Raw genomic sequence first — 20,041 nt, 5'->3', positions numbered from 1 at the left:
CCCTCTCAAGCCCATGTCCTAGTTTTGGCTGGGATAGAGTTAATTTTCTTCCTAGTAGCTGGTATAGTGCTATGTTTTGGGTTCAGTATGAGAAGAATGTTGATAACACACTGATGTTTTCAGTTGTTGCTAAGTAATGTTTAGACTAAGTCAAGGATTTTTCAGCTTCCCATGCCCAGCTGACAAGAAGGCTGGAGGGGCACAAGAAGTTGGGAGGGGACACAGCCAGGGCACCTGACCCAAACTGTCCAAAAGGATATTCCATACCATGTGACATCCTGCCCAGTATAGAAACTAGGGGGAGTTGGCCTGTGGGGGGGGTGGGATATCTGCTCGGGGACTGACTGGGCATCTGTCAGCGAGTGGTGAGCAATTGCCTTGTGCATCACTTGTTTTGTATATTCCAATCCTTTCATTATTAGTATTATCATTTTAGTATTGTTATTACTATCATTATTAGTTTCTCTCTGTTATGGTAAACTGTTCTTATCAAAACCTGTGAGTTTTACTTTTTTTCCCCCCAGTTCTCTCCCCAGTCCTACTGGGGTCGGGGGGAGTGAGTGAGCAGCTGAATGATATTTAGTTGCTGGCTGGGGTTAAACCACGACAGCCCATTGACTTTTAATAACTGATATTGTCTTAACTTTTTTATGTTGGCTTGAAGGTAGCATATAGTTTAACTAAGGAGTGAAAAGGCTTGGTTTTTAAAGCCTTTTTCCTGCATCTTATGATTCACCAAGGAATCATGAAAGCAGAAATCAGCTGAAGAAACACTGGACAATTTCCAGAGCCTTTTGGACGTTTGCACTCAAAAAGAAGAAAGAATGCACATCCTTTTCTTCAACCCAGTGTCCCCTTCTGTTATATTCTAAGCTGATCACTTAGGTCATAATGCTAAATTCACCTTGCAATTTACAGGGGGGGGGGGATAATTTCTCCCTTCCATGTTTTAACCATTTATTAAATGGACAGAGCAATGCTTTTATAAAGTGTTTTATATAAAAAACAAGGTATTGATAGCTGCAAAGTAGTAACAGTAATACAAGAAAACAGACTAAAGAAAAATGAAATACGAGGCTGCAGTTGGAAAAACCCTTCCAGTTCCCTTCAATATTTCTGTCAACTTAACATTTCTATTAACTGTTATTGTTCACAACTTACTCAATAGACACAAGAAGGGCTTAGATATATTAATAATTTTTAATTTGTCTAGAAAAGATTTTATTGTCCTTGGAATACTATAATTTCCATGCATTGAAAAAACAGATTAATGTCCTGGGTGAAACTTTAGAGTCACTGGAGATAATAGGGCCTGGATTTCACTCTAGAGTTTTATGTAATAAGCTATTAAAGTGACATTTAAATAGATGATCATGCAATGCAAAGACTAATATTTAATTCATGCATTAATACGTTCAGTAGTCTGTCAAGGAAAAACTAATGATTAGAAATAATTGAAACTGAAAATAAACCTTTTTTTTTAAATTTGACATTTCTTTATCTTTTATCTGGGGTGATAAACTCCCTTAATTTTTTTAGCATTCTAAGGATTTTTCTACCTAAGTCAATATTTGTAAATATACGTTATACTTTCTCGGAAATTTGCTGAGCTAGTGTCTCTGTAGCAGTGTGTCAACATATTATACCGGTATTGCTTAGATGTGGAATCACCTAGCAGCAACTCTCCTAAAATGGGATAAAACAATAAAAAAAATTTAATCCATTGTTGACCTTTATGACTCCTAAAAGTACAATAAGACACAAACTCTAGAAGGGAATTGAGAGGAGAATTTTTTTTAACCTGGATTTATTGTCATGATTTACTACTATTTGTATTACAAATTGAAAGTTTATGTGAGACTACTGCAAACTGTGAGGCTGAGATCACACAAATGCAATTTGCCAATCGAGCCTGGGCAGCACAGATGATAATAATAGCTAAGTGCCAGATGCACAGAAACCCTAAAATCCTTCTTTCAGGAACTTTTTTTTTTCCTTATTTTCTTTTTTTTTTTCCTTGTAAGCTTTTATCCTATAACAGTGAATATTCATCACAGCTGTTGACCAATATTATATTCTGTATAAGCACCTGTTCTTACTCTCCATAAATAATAGCATCATCTCTCTTCTGTGCAATGATTACACCAATTAAGCATTAAAGACAAATTAAGAATTACTAAGTAGATACTATAGAGATTTAATGTTGTTATAAATATAACTTGTATAACCTAAACCCACAAAAGCAAATATGGAAAAAATACCAAAAAAATCTATGTTCTTCACTTTTCTGTCCGAAACCAGACCTCTTGCCCCTGTAACAATATCAGAGAGCGAGACTGAACAGTGTAAACTTAGCCTTATTTCTGTTCTATTGCTTTCTTTTTTCATCCAAAATCTATCACCAAATTAGTTTCTCTCAGCTTAATTGCTTGCTCTGTCAAACAGCCAGTGAGGTATTAATGTTGGGAAGAAATGTTTCCTGATAGTGTGCATGTACAAAACAGTGAAAGATGTAGCCTATAGTATTTTAGTGGCTGGAATAATGTAAGATGCATGCTTGGGATTACAAGAGGAGAAATTATTGTATGTACTGCTAAGTGACTTTATTTTATGCTTCTGTGATTTAGTGACATGTATATTTTAAATGTATTGATTATTGGAGTATCATATAAGATGTGTTTATTGTGGCTTCCACTGTGTATATGTTAGAATTTTGTAAGGAATTTTATAAGGGTTTTAGTCATGGAGAAATGCTCTGCATCTGCTTTGTCTTCCTTTCTTCCTCATCTTATGTTCATAAGATTAGTTTGTTCTGAAATTATTGTTCTTTCCTGTTATATAGTAAACACATAAAACTATTTCATTAATGAGATTAAATAGTCATCAATAAAGACATCTCTCTGTAAGAAGTAGTGTTGTATAGAAATTCACAAACCAGCTGTGGTAGTTTAAGCCAGGTGAGATAGTAATGAATTCTGTAAATTTTTGTCTGTCTGCCTGGATATATTAATTCTGACTGTTCTGTATAGCCTGTGTGATAAAAGCATAGCATCTCTTCAGAGTGAGTGAAAGCCTTGATTCCTCAATGTTCCAGGTAGCTATTAACCAGCACCCCAACTATGTCATATTGTCCAAGAATTTTTCAAAGGGTGGGATTTAACTTCCTAAATAGAGGCATCTATTATAATTTTAAGTGCTCTCTGGGAGCTGAGATGTCTTTGTGGGGCTGACACATATGACATGGGACTTACGAGAGACTTTTGGCCTTGGGGAGTAGAAGCTAGAGGCCACATGGGATATCCTAGGACATCTACAGTATTGCTAGATATCTCTGTAGTTGTCTGAATTATTCTGTTGACATAGGAAGATTTTGGGGGGGAATGGGACTAAATAATGTCCTTTGGCTTTTTAATTTCAAAACTGAGCAGCTCTCTAATGCTGCTGACAGGTAGAAAAGTTTATTTATAAAGCACTACATCTTTCTGCTTAGAAAGGCTGATTAAAATTGTTTGTAGTACAGCTCTTTTCTGTCAGTTTAGCTGACAAAACAGTGTCATCATGCCATCCAGAGGAGGATCAATTTTATATTTTGTTTATATGCTCAATGTTATCAAGGTGAGGTGGCTTCCTCCCACCACCAGGGAAAAAAACCCAACCTTAAAAAGATGTCAAGAAAATCAGCCAGAGGTAAAGAAAAATGTTTGTGACTGGAAATTATCCCATTTCTAAGCTCAAGGCACACTGCATGGCATTTTTAGGTAAATTAGATCTCTAAGTTTATTGGGTTAGTGCAGAGAACACAGATACTCTGAACTAAGCCATTATGTCCTTTTTTGATTAACTTGTAAAACTATAGTAGTGTGATTGTCATACCCTTTGAGAGAAGTAATTTTTTTTCTACTTTCTAACATATAGGGGAATATATTCAGTTCAGAATGAATGACATTCTGGTTGCAACTGCTAACTTTTAATGTAAATAAAAATGTAGATCCAAAAGCTCAGACGCATCTGCCTGATTGTTAGTTACCTTTGTAGCAAGACTGCATTTAAATCTGACATATCATAGCTCAAAAAATCACGTGCTTTGTGCAAGCCTACTAATTCTGAATGTCATCCAGTGTTGACAGAACTTTGAAGAAATCTAGGCATAATTTGTGATGAAATTAGAGGTGTGTTTTGAGGGCCCATATGCCTTCCTTTTCTCCAGAAATTGTCATGGGTATGTTGAGCTCTTTTGAATGTATAATTATTGGGGTTATGTGAGTGTCCCCTGCCGGTGGTTGCTTTATGCATTCTAGTAGAGGAGTGCCAATTGCCTCAATATTTTCTGTCTGCTGCTGCACCATTCAAGAACCAGTTTGCTTCTAGCCTTTGTCTTTTTATCCATGTTTACTAAGATTTGTTTACATAGTACTAGATATTTAACTGCAACTTATATGGCAAAAACATGTCTGGACTGAGATTTGGCAATTACTTCAAATGCTTTGCATTTGCTTGTTTGTCTTCCTAGAATTAAATTTACACATGAGCATTTGATGTGGGAAGAGGAAGACTGTGCCCTAGCATAATAAGAGGTATGTGAGCTCTTCTTTTCCATCAAAGTGTAGGACAGATTGTTCCATGGTTATCTCACTAAGGAAGCATCGAACACTGCTGGCTAGGGTTCTTCTGGAGGCGCAGAATGGTGGCTGCTGATATGAAAACCACGCGGGTCAGTATAGGATGGCTTATCCATAGTCTTGGTGTTGACACTAACCAGTATATGGGTTTAAACACACTCTTTGATTGCTTCTCCTCAGGCTGCTACCATGAGATATATTTATGTCCTTTGAGGAAAACTTCATCCTCAGGCTTTTTTATGGTTATCAGGCAGATGAGTGATGTCTCTCTGCTAAAATCTCGATGTGAAAATGAATATTGAATCCTATGGCAAAAACAGTTTTGCATTTGCTAGGTATGAGTGATTATTTGCCGGCATTTTTTTCCGGTGTAATAACATAAAAAAATGAACGCTAGGGGATGCTACACTTCTACCAAAGTTAGCAAACTATGTAAAGAAAAGAACAGCCAAATCTGTGAAATTATTACCACTTCTTTCCACACAAAAAGTAAGGAAAACAGCTTTTGGTCATTTGATGTAATGGAGGTATTTTATTGGAATGTATCCGAGTGAGTAGAAATGGATAATTTTTTTTAATTCTTCACTAAGAGTCTGGGGAAAATGTCCTTATTATGTACGTATAAAGAAGTTTATTTTTAAATACCTATCCTGTAGAAACATCCAAATCAAGATCAGGATCCCATATCAATAGATTACATGCAAAAGCAGGTGAAGAACAGTTCAGATACACTATATACAAAGCTACAGAGATGTTTAGTCCTGGGGTCCAATCTTAAAAAACTGTCCTTTGACAACAAATTTAGAACAGCTTGCAGGTTTGAAATTAGTTACAGGACAAGACTGGTTGTTCTGCACTAGAACTTGTTTTTCCCTTAAATAATTTACATTGTTTTCAAGTGCTTATGAAAACTATACAAAATAGAAATATTTAAATGTTGGTCAATTATGTAAACTTTCATCATATTTTAACATGAAGAACAAAATCATGTAAAAATTTATGTAGATGACTTCCAATTAAAAAAAAAAAACCACTAAGAACAAGCAGGAATGACAACCTTACCTTTCAAAGAAATTGCTATTTAGAAATTGCCTGTTACAGCATTTGCTTTACAAATCTTTGAAATAGAAGCAATGTTAAAGAGAATTTTAAATTATTATACATGAGTTACATAGGACCAGTTTTTTATATTTTTAAATTATGCAGACAGCTGCATTTCAAGTTTTCTGCTGATAGACCTTCCTTATACAGCCATGCTGCTCAGTTCTTAAAAAGAGAGCATAGTATTTGTTCATCATACAGTACCTTTGTTCTTTTCTGGGCTGTCAGAAAAAAATATCAATATCATTTTGGAGGTGCAGTTTGTAATATTGGTGGTATTCTATGCTATCTATCCATCAAAATCTAAGTTTTCCTAAACAATTGCATACACATGTAAACAAACACAAGCATTTGCTGCAAAAATACTGAGGGTTTTGTATTTTATGGTTTTGGTTTGGTTTTAGTATAGATTCTCACAGAGAAAAAAAGAACCATCCAAGTGCTAAAAGTTTCATTTTGCTTTTACCCAAATCTTACCCAGAACACTGTAGATGAGTGAGAAGTATTGAGAAGTCAAAACACAGAAGGTCCAGAGAACCCGTCAATATTTGTATGTAATTTTATTTTTGTAGCAGTGACTTTGGGAAAAAGCGGGATGTGCAGACAGTTTGAACTGATCTAGCTGTTGAAAGGAGTAATATCCCTTCCTCCACTATTTGTGGCTGCAGAGTCTAACCCCACCATTGCATCTAGTTTTCTGCTAGTTGAGAAAATCGGAACTGGCTCGCTGCAGGGTTCTACAAATAATAAATCCAGTGCAATGGAAGGAGTGGGAATATGTAGCTGGGAATGGGATTGGTAATAATAGTACCCCTTTCAGTGGCAATAAAGTTTTATAAATGTCATGGTTTAACCCCATCCAGCAACTAAGAACCACACAGCTGCTTGCTCCCTTCCCCTCCACCCAGTGGGACAGAATCAGAAAAAAAATTTAAAACTCGTGGTTTGAGATAAGAACAATTTAATAGAACAGAAAGGATGAAAATAATAATAGCAATATAATAATAACAACAACAACAATAATAGGAATATACAAAACAAGTGATGCACAATGCAATTGTTCACCACTTGCCAAACAATGCTCAGTTAGTCCCTGAGCAGCAATCCATGCCTCCCAGGCCAAATCCACCCCACCAGCTTTCTTGCTGGCTGGGCATGAGAAGCTGAAAAATCCTTCACTTAGTATACTTAGCAACGACTGAAAACTTCAGTGTTATCAACATTATTCTCATACTAAATCCAAAACATAACACTATACCAGCTACTAGAAAGAAAATTAACTCTATCCCAGTTGAAACCAGGACAATATAAAACTTAACTGTCTCATTTAATTAAATTCTAAGGCCTTATTTAGGTGCTGAACCCAAAACATATGGGCAGTGTCTCTGGATTGAAAAATTTGCACTTCAGAAAGCATATTCTTCATCTTTCTGAATTAGTGTTTATGTCAGGTTTACAAGCATGATACTGCAATAGTGGTCAAGGAGTTGATAATCTGTATCCACATTAGATTATTTTGGTGGGGTGAGTTGCAAGCATCTCTTTTGTCAGGCTTTATTTGGCTCATAAAAATTTTATTGATTTGCATCCTAAAGTTAGAATTGTGGTATAGTTTTTCCTTTTGTATTTTAAGTATTTTTCTGCCATCATATAAAGATGAAGAAAAATGCTCTGTAAATCAGAATTACAACAACTAGGAAATATTTTTTTTTTTCCTGAATCATGTTTTTCTGCTGTGTTAAAATATTTGTATAGTGCTAATGACCAGGATTGGTTGTTTTCCCAAAACTTTCTCATATCCCTTGAAAGAACAAGCAGTTATCTAAATGCACAGAAGAGATTAAAAATGTGCAAATTGCAGGACTGGAATCTGAATGATTTTAAGAGAAATACTGCTGAGAGATTGAAAAACAGTAAAATAAGGGTTGCAGTACTAATTTTATCCTCCACCTGTGAATGGATGTTGCATAGAGTTGCTTAAGAAATATTTGCAGAATTCTTTTTCCTCTTCTGCAAAATACCTTGGTATTTCCTGAATTACTAATGACACTCTAAAATGCAGAGTAACATCACAGCTTGTTTTCAGTATGTATTCTAGTGCCTGGAATGTTACATTCCAACATATCTTTAAAAGCCAGGATTAAGAAAGAGCATTATACAAGAAGTCAGAATAATGCTTTATAAAAGGGTAGATTGACAATTGTGCTTGAGTTCTTTTTGGACCTATAGTAGCTTCAACGCAGAAATGTATTTATTTCCCCTATACTTCTGTTGCTCCTTATGTTGTTGAAATGTTGCATACATCTTCACTTTTGAATCCCCTAAACTCTGACATCTGTCCACTCCAATGTCAGACAGGTTATTGTGGCTTTAAAAAAAAGTATTGAAGTTCATTTAATAAAAGAGCTTGCAGACTAGTCACATAATTAAGACTTATTTGTGTACCTAATTAACACACACTTGGATTTTATTATGTTATTGGCAAGTAGATTAAATACAGCATGACTTCTTCTGCCCTTTCAGAATTATGGGTTTTGATGCAGGTATAGATTTCTTTAAAGTAAGCCTCCTCCCTTTTGGAAAAAACTTTGCAGTGACATTAGGTCAGGAGTGTCCTCATTTCTGTGACCTGATTAGGAGGGCTTAGTAAACATGATCTGTAAGGCCAATAGTGCATTAAAAAATAATAATCTGTAAAGATGCTAAAATGAATTCAACAGTTTATGCAGATGTTAATGAGAGTGAAATGTGTGCTAATTATGGGCAAGTCTTTCACCTGGCTTCAGAAGACAAAGACACAGCTGGAAAACGTGTTTCTTCTTTTCAGAGACATGATTATATTTCAAAGGCTTTCTTTATCCTGCCCTTTCATAAGGTTGAAGAGACCAGGACAGATCTACAGTGTCATTTGGGCATGAAGAAAACATAGTTAATAACACAAATTCTGGTGGAAATATGGATGCAGTGCTTGATCACATGGTTTCAGAAAAAATTCTTTTAGTAGTGGTAGTGATTGTTTAAATTATCTCGAGCTGCTCACTGTTGCTTTCTCAGTCATGCCACTACAATTGTTACAGCAGCAGTGTTGTGAACTATTGTGAATTGGTGCTTTTCCCAGGTTAAAGTTAACGCAGTAAATATTTGATTCACTGATCCTTTCTCCATGTAACCACACAGACAGTTCTGCTAGAAGTGTGACTGAGCTGACTGCTATGGCTGGAAGGAATGGTGAGATGCTTAACCTAGTATGCCTCATCAAAAAAAAAAGAAAATTAAAAAAAAAAAAAAAGAGTTGGTGAAACTATGGGTTAAGCCTTCATGAAAGTGATTGTACTGCACATTTGTGGTGGAAAAAGAAAGAAGGACTTTTTGCTGGTGAGAGGCAAATCACAAAAATGAGGTGAATATAGCAATTGGAATAGAAGATAGGAAGGAGAAAGGTGTGAATATGCAGAGCCTTAAAACTGAAGCCAAGCTGCAAATTTAGTGTGTTAAGGTGCAGGAAAGAGATTAAAAGTGAGAGTGATATAGTCTAAATCTTCTATGGGTTGTGATAAGATATAAGCCTAGGAGACAGGAAAAAATCACTGTAATAACTGTATTTTTGTAAATCCATCACTTTACATATTTGGTATGAGCTTTAGCTGGTGGAGCCTTCTGTGAGATAATCAGCTTTTATCAGAAAAAAAATCCCAAAACAACAAAAAAAGTCATATCATTACTGCTAACCAAGTGATTCCTGAATGTGAAAAAAATCTGAAGAGAAAAAGAAACTATAATAATATGACTAGAGATTATCCAGACCTGGTCCTAAATAATTCTTCCCCAAGAGTAGTGAATTTCTTCTATTTTTTTGGGAAGGACCTTGATGTCAGAATAAGTGCTATATGCAGGATGTCTCTCGCTTAAGCATTAGAATCCTTTGGTGAAACACAGACTTCTTTCAGGATTTTGTACTAGTTTTCATACAGGGTGTCTACATTCCCATAGACACAGATCTTGCATGTGCAGTGAGTTGAACTAATTACCATGTTATCACAGTGTAGGCATGATAAATCCACTTGCTACACATGCAGTTCAACTGCATGGTGGACATGCTTCCAAGTCTGACGTGCAGTATATTTGCATATGTCTCACAGCTGCTTTCCAGGTAACTGAAAAAATATTGGGCTGCATATGAAATATGAAAAAATTATATCTGTTAGGCTTTTAATATAGAGCATATAGTTTAAATATATAATAATGGAAATTCTGTTTTATACAGGATATCCAACAGCTCAGCTCTCAGCTGTTAAATTTTGGAGAGACTGGTTCAAACTGGGCATCAAAGGGATGAAATATATGGGCTTATGCCTTTGGATAACATAGGCTATAGCACCTCTTTTAAAAAGCTACAGCTGCTAAAGGAACGGTCTCAAGGGTGCTTTTTTTTCCTTTTTTTTTCCCCCAGGTATTTTTGGCAGATGATTGAACAGGAATGGAGATTTCCTTTAGAAGGAAATGTACATGAGGCAGTTGCACAGCATACTAAAAATGGCTGTCAACAGAAACTTTCATAATGCACCAGATATTCAGTATATATTACAAACAAAATCAGCTTTTTAATCTGCAAACAATGAGTGACCATTGTGATCCAGAACAAGTAACGTAAACAAAAAGTATTAAAAAATATTACCCAGGACAAATGCATGCATGCATCTGGCCACAAGGCCTTTTAAGCTTATGGGCAAATCAGCTACCTGTTTGGCAAAAACATATTCTCCAGTAGTTTCTGATAATTTACAAAATTACCAACCTTCTTAGGCAGGTCACTAATTTTAGCATCCAGGCTACTTTTAAAAATTTGGGAACTGCCCTTATAGACATTATTGGTGCCTTCTGTATCAGATGGCAGTCTTATCTTCTGGTCTTTAAGCAGTTACTGATGCTTTGGCAGATTCAGGGTAAAGGGGAAAAGGTGGAAAAACCTCTTAAAAGGAAAGACACTGAATTACAATGGTTCATGTTGTTATTCTAGAAATTAGGGTTCTCAGTCAATGACTTGGAAATCCAGGACCAAGCTACAAGCCCTTAATGCAACTTCTTTCCCCTTTTTTTTTGTTTGTTTGGGGGTTTGGGTTTTATTATTATTATTATCATCATCATTATCATTATCATCCTCCTCCTTGGAAAATATGACATTCCCCCTTTCCTTTTGTGTACCTGTTCAAAATGTTATTTTTAAAGCTCCATCTTTTGTCCATCACCTACTGTTTCCTCTCTGTCAGTGAGGATTCATCCACATATCAACCCCCTTTTCTGTCAGACAGACAAATCTCTTCCTTACTGGTATTTTTTTAATTTTGAGGCTTTCAGTATATATTAAGTAGTATAGTCCCTTACAACACTGTGGGGCTTGATATGCACGCTTTCTGGAGATCCTGCACAGTGGGCAGAGTTCTTTGCAAAGAACTCTAAATATAGTCTGTTGCACTTCTAACACTGCTGTCTTTTAATTTCCTTTTGACTGAATTTGTGCTTTCCATCTTTCCTTTGGTTTCTCTCTTTAGCCTTTTTTTTTCCTCACAGCTCTGTTTTCCCTTTAATACCTGCAAAGCACTGAAAAGGACAAACATTAGCTAATCTCATCTCCCCGCCCTGCTTCTGCTTTAACAAAGCTTTTAGCTTCCTCTGTCTCTCTTCTTTGTTTTCTTTACCTTTCTTTCCCTTCCCCCTCCAATAAATTCACCACTCCTATTTAAAAGAATTGGTCAAGCTGCAGTAGGACATGCAATCATGGTGACTTAACAGACAAAATCTGAATTTTCCAGATGTACCTGTGTGTCGTTACATGAGACTTGTACCTCCTGTTGCAAAATATGTGTATGGACAAGGAAATAAGGAGAAAGATATTTCAAGCTTTCCCTTTCTGATTCCTGACAGAATTCTTTTGTCTATTTTAGCAGAGTAGCCTAGTGGCTGAACACAGATGCTGTATTCTGTCTGATATAGTTTCTAGGTTTTTGTTCTTGCTAGTGACTGAAGGTTTGTAAATTTTTCTATTGCATTTGGGCCACCATTTCCTTGAATCAAAAAGATAGGACCTTAGGCCTTTTCTAAGGCTGCTTCTGTTTCTGTCTATCTGCTGCATGCTGATCCTCTCTGATAGGTCCAAGTGTGTCAGTCTGGCAGTGTTCCCAGTCACCATCAGCATTACTGCATTCGCAGAGTCGGGTCTTGGTTTGCACAAAGCATTGACATATTCAGTGTATTTAGTTTTGCTCCCTTGCTGTACTTCATAGGGATTAGGATATTTTTTTTTAATAGACTAATATTAGAGTAGAGCAGTCAATGAATGAGCATAAATGTTAATGGCTGACAATCCTCACGTTTACTGCTTGGAGGAATCAAAATTTGGATGTTTCTGTGGTGATATCTCTGAGTGGCACAGGCCTTTAGGTATGCAATTAAAAAGAAACCTATATTGAATAGTTTGAACTGTTAAAACTGATGCAAGTATGCACTTGAATGTCATGCATTTCCAGGGTGTTCTTGCTGCCGTAGTGGGCTGTATGATTCCCTTTATAGCAGCACTCTCTCTAGTTTCTGCTACATTCCTAAAACAGAACAAACTGCCAGTGTAATCCACGAGCCTTCCTGCTCCCTGCCCTGAAAAACATTGCCAAAGCTAAAAAGGGAAAATGCTTCCAGCAGGGACTCCAGAATTACTTATGAGATGAGAATTTATACTCTGGGCTGTTAATCCGCTGTTGCAGCCTAACACGCAAGAACAGAAAAAATGTAAGCACAGTGATAGGATGGTTTGGCAGTTTTCCTGTGAGAATGATATCTCAAGAAATACCTGAATGCAGTATGGGACAATGCAGAGTAGGATTATTAATTTTACTGAGTTACATAGTTATGTGTCATGTCGGCTCTCAAGCAAAGAGGTTTGTGTGGTAAAGTAGTTGTATCATGAAAGCTGCTGGTTGGAGCTAAGGGAGGGCATTAGTTTTATTTGTGGTGATTGCTTCTGAGACTGTTAGCACTTGAGTAAATGTAGAGCAAAATGCATATTCTGTTTGCAGCTGGCCTTGATTTATGGGAGAGGGTTTTTTATAATCTGTTTTGCACAATCCTAGATCTTGCATGCTGTATTGGAAGAGTGTTTATTTTGCTTCAGTTATTTTAGCTCATTATTTAATAATTATCGTTTTAATCTTAAACCTCTCCCTCTACAACTCCTTTTTTTTTTTTTTTTTGATAAATAATCCTTCGATAATATGCAATATCCTTCAGAATCACCTTTTCATCTAATTTGTTGATGGCTATAGAATGATAATGTCATGCTACCTAATACGGATGCAAAATCTTGAACCAAAATGTAAAAGCTTGTTGGGGCCTTTCTAAAGATTTGACCTTTAAAATCCTCATCTGGAGTTAAGACTTTCTTCCTTCCTGGCATAGCGATAAATCCTCCCACTTTCACTGCATTAGGAAAGGGAACTGAATCACATTTTTGAATCAAATGCTTAGGAATTGGCCCAAGACCAAACTGGTTGGTTACATGCCGTTTTCTCATTTTGTTTCATTTGCAGAATTTTAGTGGAAGATAAGGGGTAAAGCAAAAGCGTCTGGAAAGCTATGTTAATGTTTTTGTGAAAGCAGACAGATAACTTGCCACGTAGAGAAATCTACATCATTTTAGGGCCTGTATTGTAGCTTAAAAAGTACCAAGTCCTACAGGGTTAATAGACAGGAAACTGCAGCTGCAGCCGACTAATACGGAAGTCAGATTTTTGTGTAACAGACAGCCTGGGCAGGCCGAAAGGTGGGGGCCGGGGGGAGAGGGGGGGTGGAGAGTTCAGTATCTGGTGTGGTACTGATATTTTTGGTTGTGCTCTGCAGCGTTTTTATAAACAGGGAGGGCATGCACTGAATGGCAGCAACCCTCTGTGATAATGCAATTTCAATTGTATGATGTTTTTTGTGGAAATGAGACATTAAGTTTTTCCTATGTAAGGCTCGGCTTATCATAGCACCTAAAGAAATCACACTGTCGGTATATGGTTGCTACGGTAGGTGTTAATATATTTAAATTCTGGAATAGGAGAATTCTCTCTGAATTTTCAGTTACTAATTTCAGTCCCTCCTGTGCATGCTCACTTTTGGTATGTTTTGCTCTCTTTCCGTGGCCTTGCTCTCTCCGTGCAACACGTTGCAGAACACCAGCAAAGTGAATTTAGCTTTTTGTTTATAAACAACAGCTTTTGTGACCCGGGTGAACTCTTCCTCCTTCAGGTTTAAAATAGCCAAATGCCTTCAGTAATGGCATGTTGAGATACTTTTGCTCAGGCAGGCTGTTTGCAAACACTTCCCTCTGCTTGAAAATCTGTGTATTTTATACGGGGAGTGCACATTTGGGGTTTCTTTTCAAGTTTCTTTTGCTGAAACGGGCCTAGCTTAGCCTGTCTTCTCTATGCACAGGATGGCTCCTGCTTGCCAGAGCTGCACAAAGATAATCGCTCAGGAAGTGTTTCAGCCAATCCCCTGAAGCTTTACATTCAGATTTACCGAAGTAGCCAATCCGGGATTAGCTTTTATTAGGAAGACAGATCATCAAGCTGAAGTGCCAAGCCCTTTCTGCCTGAGTACTGAGAGCCTGTCCTCCATGTTTTATAAGTATTGACATAACACTGTGTTAACAATGCATCCACAGAGGTAAGCCTTACTTTTTACATTTTTTTTTCTCTAAGACCTATGAGTTGTGGGTTGAGAGTGTGATTCTCTGTGATTTGTTGTGCAAAACTCACACCACAGCACTTTATTAAGTTGGAACTGTTTAAATTTGCTTTCTTGGGTCACATGGTTAGTAGCCATTAGCCACAGCTTTATTTTGCAGACTGGCAAAACCTTGGCATACCTACTTCTTCACAGGAGGATGGTGGTTTTAGAGTTTATCAAGATCCTGGTATTCCAAAGAAGCTTTCTCTCTCTGAGCAGTTTGCCAGCACTATTGTCTGTTGTGTCACATGCCTGCTGAAGAGAAAATGGAAGCTAGGGAGCAGATGCATTTAACTGCCCTACAGGGAGTCAAGCAGGGATAATGGCAGACAGAAGAACAGGCAAGTTTACCTTTCTAAACAGTGAATGGAATAGCTAAGATAAGTTATCTCTGAGAAAATATGGGATTTTTAAAAACCTGGACATCAGCAAAAAGTGCTAATGGCAGATTGTAGATATTGGGCCTAGGTGGTGGTGTGCTGTTGCATCATGTTTTTTATGCAGCTTATCTTAATTTAAAATGATTATTGAACCTTTTTTCTTGCAGGAGTAATTAATACAACGTGTTTGTCTTTCTGAGGGACAATGTATGGTTAATATTTTGCTCCTTTAAAAGGGAGTTTTTATGCTGCAGATTTTGGAAATGGGTTGCTGCTCAATAAAATGCAGCAGTACATCTGTTTACAAATCTTATTCTTTATGGAAAATGTTTTTGAACTGTTAGCTTTCTCCTTTTACATAGTTCAAATAAATTAATGTACCTTATATCTATGCCTTTTTGTTTTACACTGTATCAGCCACAGTTCTGTGTTGTGGACTCCAGAGGATATAAAATCATGTGTGGTTCATGACAGTAGTACATGTTGTTCGTTCTTGGTTTTTTTTCCTTTTTTTTTTTTTTAAAAAAAAACCAAACAACTTTTGGTTTAATGCTACGTAATTATTTCAAGAAATTCCTTTTTGATCAATTCCCAAATCTGCCAGCCTGTTGTATCTTCTTAACTGGAAAAATGAGATGGGTGCTTGAACAGTTGGTAAGTAAGCAGCATGCTACTCTCTGAACATTTTTAATAGTTTTCCAAACATTTTGTTTTTACTGGGTCAGTTAGTCCAGCAGATGAAGTAATGTTAGTGGTTAGTCATATAAAAAATCAGGTTTGCTTAGCATCCATTTTAAGGGACTTGTACATGTAAACTGTTACAATTTGAATGCACTATTTTTTTGATAATTTGCCTCTAAAGCTTGAAGCTTATACTTGCTTTTTACCTCAGGCCAGTGAAAAATATTCTACTTGCTGTTTGTTCGTAGATCATTAATTACCATGTTTGTACGGTAAAGCACATTTTCGTTGTTCCTTAGGCTTTCGAGGTGTGATGAAAGTGCTAGTACTCAGCAATGAAGTGACCTTATGAAGTAAAGTAAATAATGCTTAATGAGCATATGTTTCTGATACTATACAAAGTATAATCTCAGACAAACTTGCTTGATTTATAACTAATTTAGAACATTTTGTGCCCTTTAGTAAGATTTTAATTGTAGAACTTGCATGCTTGTTTTAACAAGCTGTTTTTCAGTGATCACTAGTATTGTTACAAAAGCAGAAGGATGCTCTTTTGTGCTTTTAATATAATTTTTGCACTTGTTTTAACAGTCCACACACATTGATGACTTTAGGAAAGAACTTAGAGCTAAGCTAGCTTTGCAAATAACTGCACCGAGGCACAGTTACATGCTAACTTTTGTAGATGGTTGCCATGTATTTGATAACATTCTATAACAGCAATTTACCTCTGGTTACTTGTTTGCCAGTATGAGTATCTTTCTTTGAATATCTCACTTTGCTTAACAGCTCCCCCCCCCCCCCCCCCCCCCCCCCCCCCAAGGATTAGATTGTAAGAATGTCTAGTTCAGTTTGCAACCTGAAACACTGCTGGGTTGTACCACTGAGTTTCATGTGAGAGCATTTTTGTATGCAATTTTAATGCATTTTTCAGCATACATAGAAGTGCTAACGCAGCTAAGAAGTTATTCTGGTTTCTGTTCTTCAGCTCCTAAAAACAGAAATTACATTTGGACGTAATTTTCCTAGTAGTAGTTTATACACATTAGCAGTTTACTTTCAGTCTTAAATAGTACACAACATAATATTTGTTTAATATGAGGAAGCAGGAGTAAGTGATCTGCAATCAGAAAGCTTGTATTAAAATGGCTCCCACAGGTTTTGTTAAACTAGGATCTGTTTCAAATCTGCACCTCCAGACACACTGCTGACAGTGAGGCATATTTGTATAAGCTGCCCTTGTGCATGTAATGAAACATAGCATCGTGAGTCTGTTAAAGTTCACTATTTTTAATCATTCAAATGTAATTCTTTTATAGTTCACAAAAAATAAATGTCTGCATTGCAGCAAGATGTCTGAGGCAAGGTAGAGACAGCAGTGTTGTTTTACAGATCAGCCCAATCACGCTGCTCCATGGAGTACTTGAGCCAATAGAAACAGAGAGTAGGTTAAAGATTGACAATTGCAGTGGCAAGACTGAGAAAGGCCTTCTGGAAATTTCTACCATCTTTGTTCCATCTAAGTAAAGCAAATTCAGCCAAGCTGAAGAATTTCATATATTTTTGGTGCTTTGTCAAGGTATGATGTTATCACTCGCTTTCATAGATTGCATAATAAGAAGCACTCTGTGCCGTTTTTTCTACTGTTCAGGACAGATGGAATGTGGGGTTTTGTTTAAGTGATAGACGTGGGGAAGAAGCATGTATTCTTTCTACCCAAGATTTTACAGGACTGGATCTTGTTAATATCACAATTAGACAGGACATGTATGAAGCAATGTAGCTGAGATTTATTCAGCTTGTAGCAAATGGCCATTATTCTAATGTAAATAGCAGTTAATCGTATAATTGCACTTTAAGATTTCTGGCTACTAAAGAGTAATTGGAATTGCCCAGGATGAATATGATTAGCCATTATTATTTAGTGCCAACATCCAGTTACTTTTGTAATTAGCTGGGCAAAGAATGCAGTGGGGGAAAAACAAAGGAGTGATCTGGATTATAAATTATGTTGAAAACAGTAGCTTTTTAAAAGCTACATGCCTTTTTCATTCTTTGCAGGCAAACTGTTTTAGTTGGAAGCTAAATAGTGCTAGGGAAAAACTGAGTGATTTCTTTAAACAAATGACACTACTTAACATACTGAGAATGAAAAAAATGCAGAGTATAAACCACTTCAAATGTGATGTTTCCCCCCTCACATCAGGCAGGAGTATTGAAATTGTAGGGGAAAACCTACATTGCTACTAAGGAAGCATGTAATAAAAAGAACTTCATGCTCAAAAATCATAAATGGGAAGACTACGTTACAAATTTAGCCCTTTATATCAGTATCCACAAACTTCGATTGGCTTGTCTTCCTGAGCTGTCTTCCATTTTGTGATATCACTTTTGCTTGGGGTTTTTTGTTTGGTTTGGCGGGGGGGGGTTGCTTTGTTTTCAAGTGTATTGGCCATGTAGATCCAGTAGCTGAAAAGTGATAGGTCATGGTCAGTCTTCCGTAGGAATGGTGCCACTACAGCATAATTGGTTAAAGGGTGATAAATCTCAGTAGAAGTGCTCTTCTTCTTTGTCTGGAATTCAGGGTATTAATTTGAATATCCTAAATATCTTGGAAGTTGAACATAATCTTTTCCTGGGTAGAATGTAGCAGACAACAGTTTTCAAGTTTTGTTACTTGTGGATCCTGAATATTTTTCCCATGGGCACGTGAATCCCTATAGTGAATTTAAACCTGTTGGACTAGGTTTGATTTACTTAGTTATTATCTGCAAACCCCTTAGTAGTAGTACCCTGGCTTTGAGGAGTCTGCAAACCAGAGACTGAAAACCATCATAGTAGGCCATCAAGCTTGGCCCTTTAAATAGTATTTTAAAAGTATTTTAAATATATTTATTAATAAACATGTCTTGTATTCATGGGTTAAAGTCTAATTTAGAAATAGCTACATAGGAACTGAGTTTTATTTATTTGATAGCAGTTGTCTGTCATTCTTATGTTAACCCTTTATTACCAATTGTCATAGCATCTGTGTTTCATACTGTGAGATTAAAACCATGCTGTAGCAGGATGTTAACATCCCTAATTTAGCCAGTATAAAGCTTTACTTTCAAACATGATTGTTCTCAAAGTATGTTTTTAGCATCTGAAATCTGTAGCTATTCTGGTTGCCTTGCTTGGGCCTCAGCTCTATAGTTTATAGTCTTAAAGAAGACAGTATGACATGAAGGATCGCCCTCCCTACCCTGATTTTCTCTTTTGTGGAGCTATTTTGAAAGCACACTGAATAAGAATAAGGTTTTAAAAAGAACCTAAATGTTCTTTAAATTAAATATGTATATATTTACTTTGCTTGTTATCAGAGGTAACTAGCTTAAACATTGCTGTATGTAGATATCTGAACAAGCATTTTGTGTATGTTAATTCCTTAAGACATATTGAGCATTTTGCAGGGAGTTCTGCAAAAGGAAACATAAAATATGAGGTGCTCAAACTGGAGAGTGAATCTAAAATTGAGTGATTTCCTTAGTAACCTGTGACTTCACAAAACCCCCTATCTTGTGCCTTTTTAGTTAAACATTTGTATGTCAGGTGTTCTTTTATCATACTTTACCATTTATGATATTTAGATGCTTGCTTCGAATATAGCACTGCTGTTTAAACAGGAGATACTGTTATTGAATAAACTGCTACCATTTTAGCTACAGTACAGGAATGAGGCAGTGCAGTGCTGTCAGACGCCATTTTAAGAATCCTGCATAAATAGCATAGCTACCGATGAGTAAGAGACTGTTATAGGTGAGTGCTTATACAAAGCTGCTATTTATTCAGCGATGGCATGCAAATATTTTTTTCAAATTTTTATTGAATGCAGTTTTTTGAAATCATTATTTAGAATTGCTACTCACAGATGTGATATAGGAGAGGCAGGAATTATCTTAAGGATGAAATTCAGTTTTAGTGCTTATAGTCTTAAATCAGGTTTTTTTGTTTTGTTTTCTGTTAATTAAAAGGAAAAATGAATTCCATAAATGTATAGTTCTTGATTTTAAATTAATGTTTTTATTCCCTAATGTAGATCTGGATTGTGTATGTGGGCATTAGCTGTTTTGAGTGGTTTTCCATATCTGTCAGTTTTTCTTGGTTAAATGTCAAGGTGCAGTAGTTCATCTGCAACTTTTAATTGCTCTTTGTAGTTAATATAGGTTAGAGGAACTTTAAATATTTTTGTATATGTTCATTTTTTGAGGTAAGTACTACTACTAGTACAGGAATGATTTTCCTAAACAGAAAAGTCAGTATTTTATTTACTGGTCTGAAATTTGAAAAACTGAATTTCATATAAAAAACTCCACCCTCTCTTCAGTTTGACAGAGAACATATTTAAAAATCAGGCAGCTAAGTTCTTTTTGCATTTTTACCTAAGTATCAATAAATCTTGTATGTTTGCAATCCTTTTCTTTTTTTCTTTCTGTCCCCAACTATCCCTAAAGGAAT

The 20,041-nt window shown here is 36.3% G+C and overlaps 1 protein-coding gene across 13 annotated transcripts in view; it reads left to right on the top strand.

Annotated features, from left to right (window-relative positions):
- The window catches only part of ZMYND8 (zinc finger MYND-type containing 8), an 82,947-nt gene that overhangs the window by 7,556 nt on the left and 55,350 nt on the right, over nucleotides 1–20,041 (top strand). For 9 of the 13 annotated variants that reach the window (XR_007508056.1, XR_007508057.1, XR_007508058.1 and 6 more), the window contains exons 3-4: nucleotides 4,511–4,574; nucleotides 14,187–14,420. Coding sequence is in view for 8 of the 13 variants with exons in the window: in XM_049816151.1 (XP_049672108.1) it covers nucleotides 14,407–14,420 (14 nt within the window). In the remaining 5 variants the exon portion in view is untranslated. Of the gene's footprint in view, nucleotides 1–4,510; nucleotides 4,575–13,642; nucleotides 13,778–14,186; nucleotides 14,421–14,636; nucleotides 14,825–15,469; nucleotides 15,518–20,041 lie in introns of those variants that run through there. The other 4 variants (XM_049816155.1, XM_049816153.1, XM_049816152.1 and 1 more) reach the window with 4 other exon arrangements.

Source organism: Accipiter gentilis, chromosome 14, assembly GCF_929443795.1.
Source record: "Accipiter gentilis chromosome 14, bAccGen1.1, whole genome shotgun sequence".
Classification (NCBI taxonomy): domain Eukaryota; kingdom Metazoa; phylum Chordata; class Aves; order Accipitriformes; family Accipitridae; genus Astur; species Astur gentilis.
Note: the sequence above shows the minus strand (reverse complement) of the source record. Positions and strands in the feature narration are given on the sequence as shown.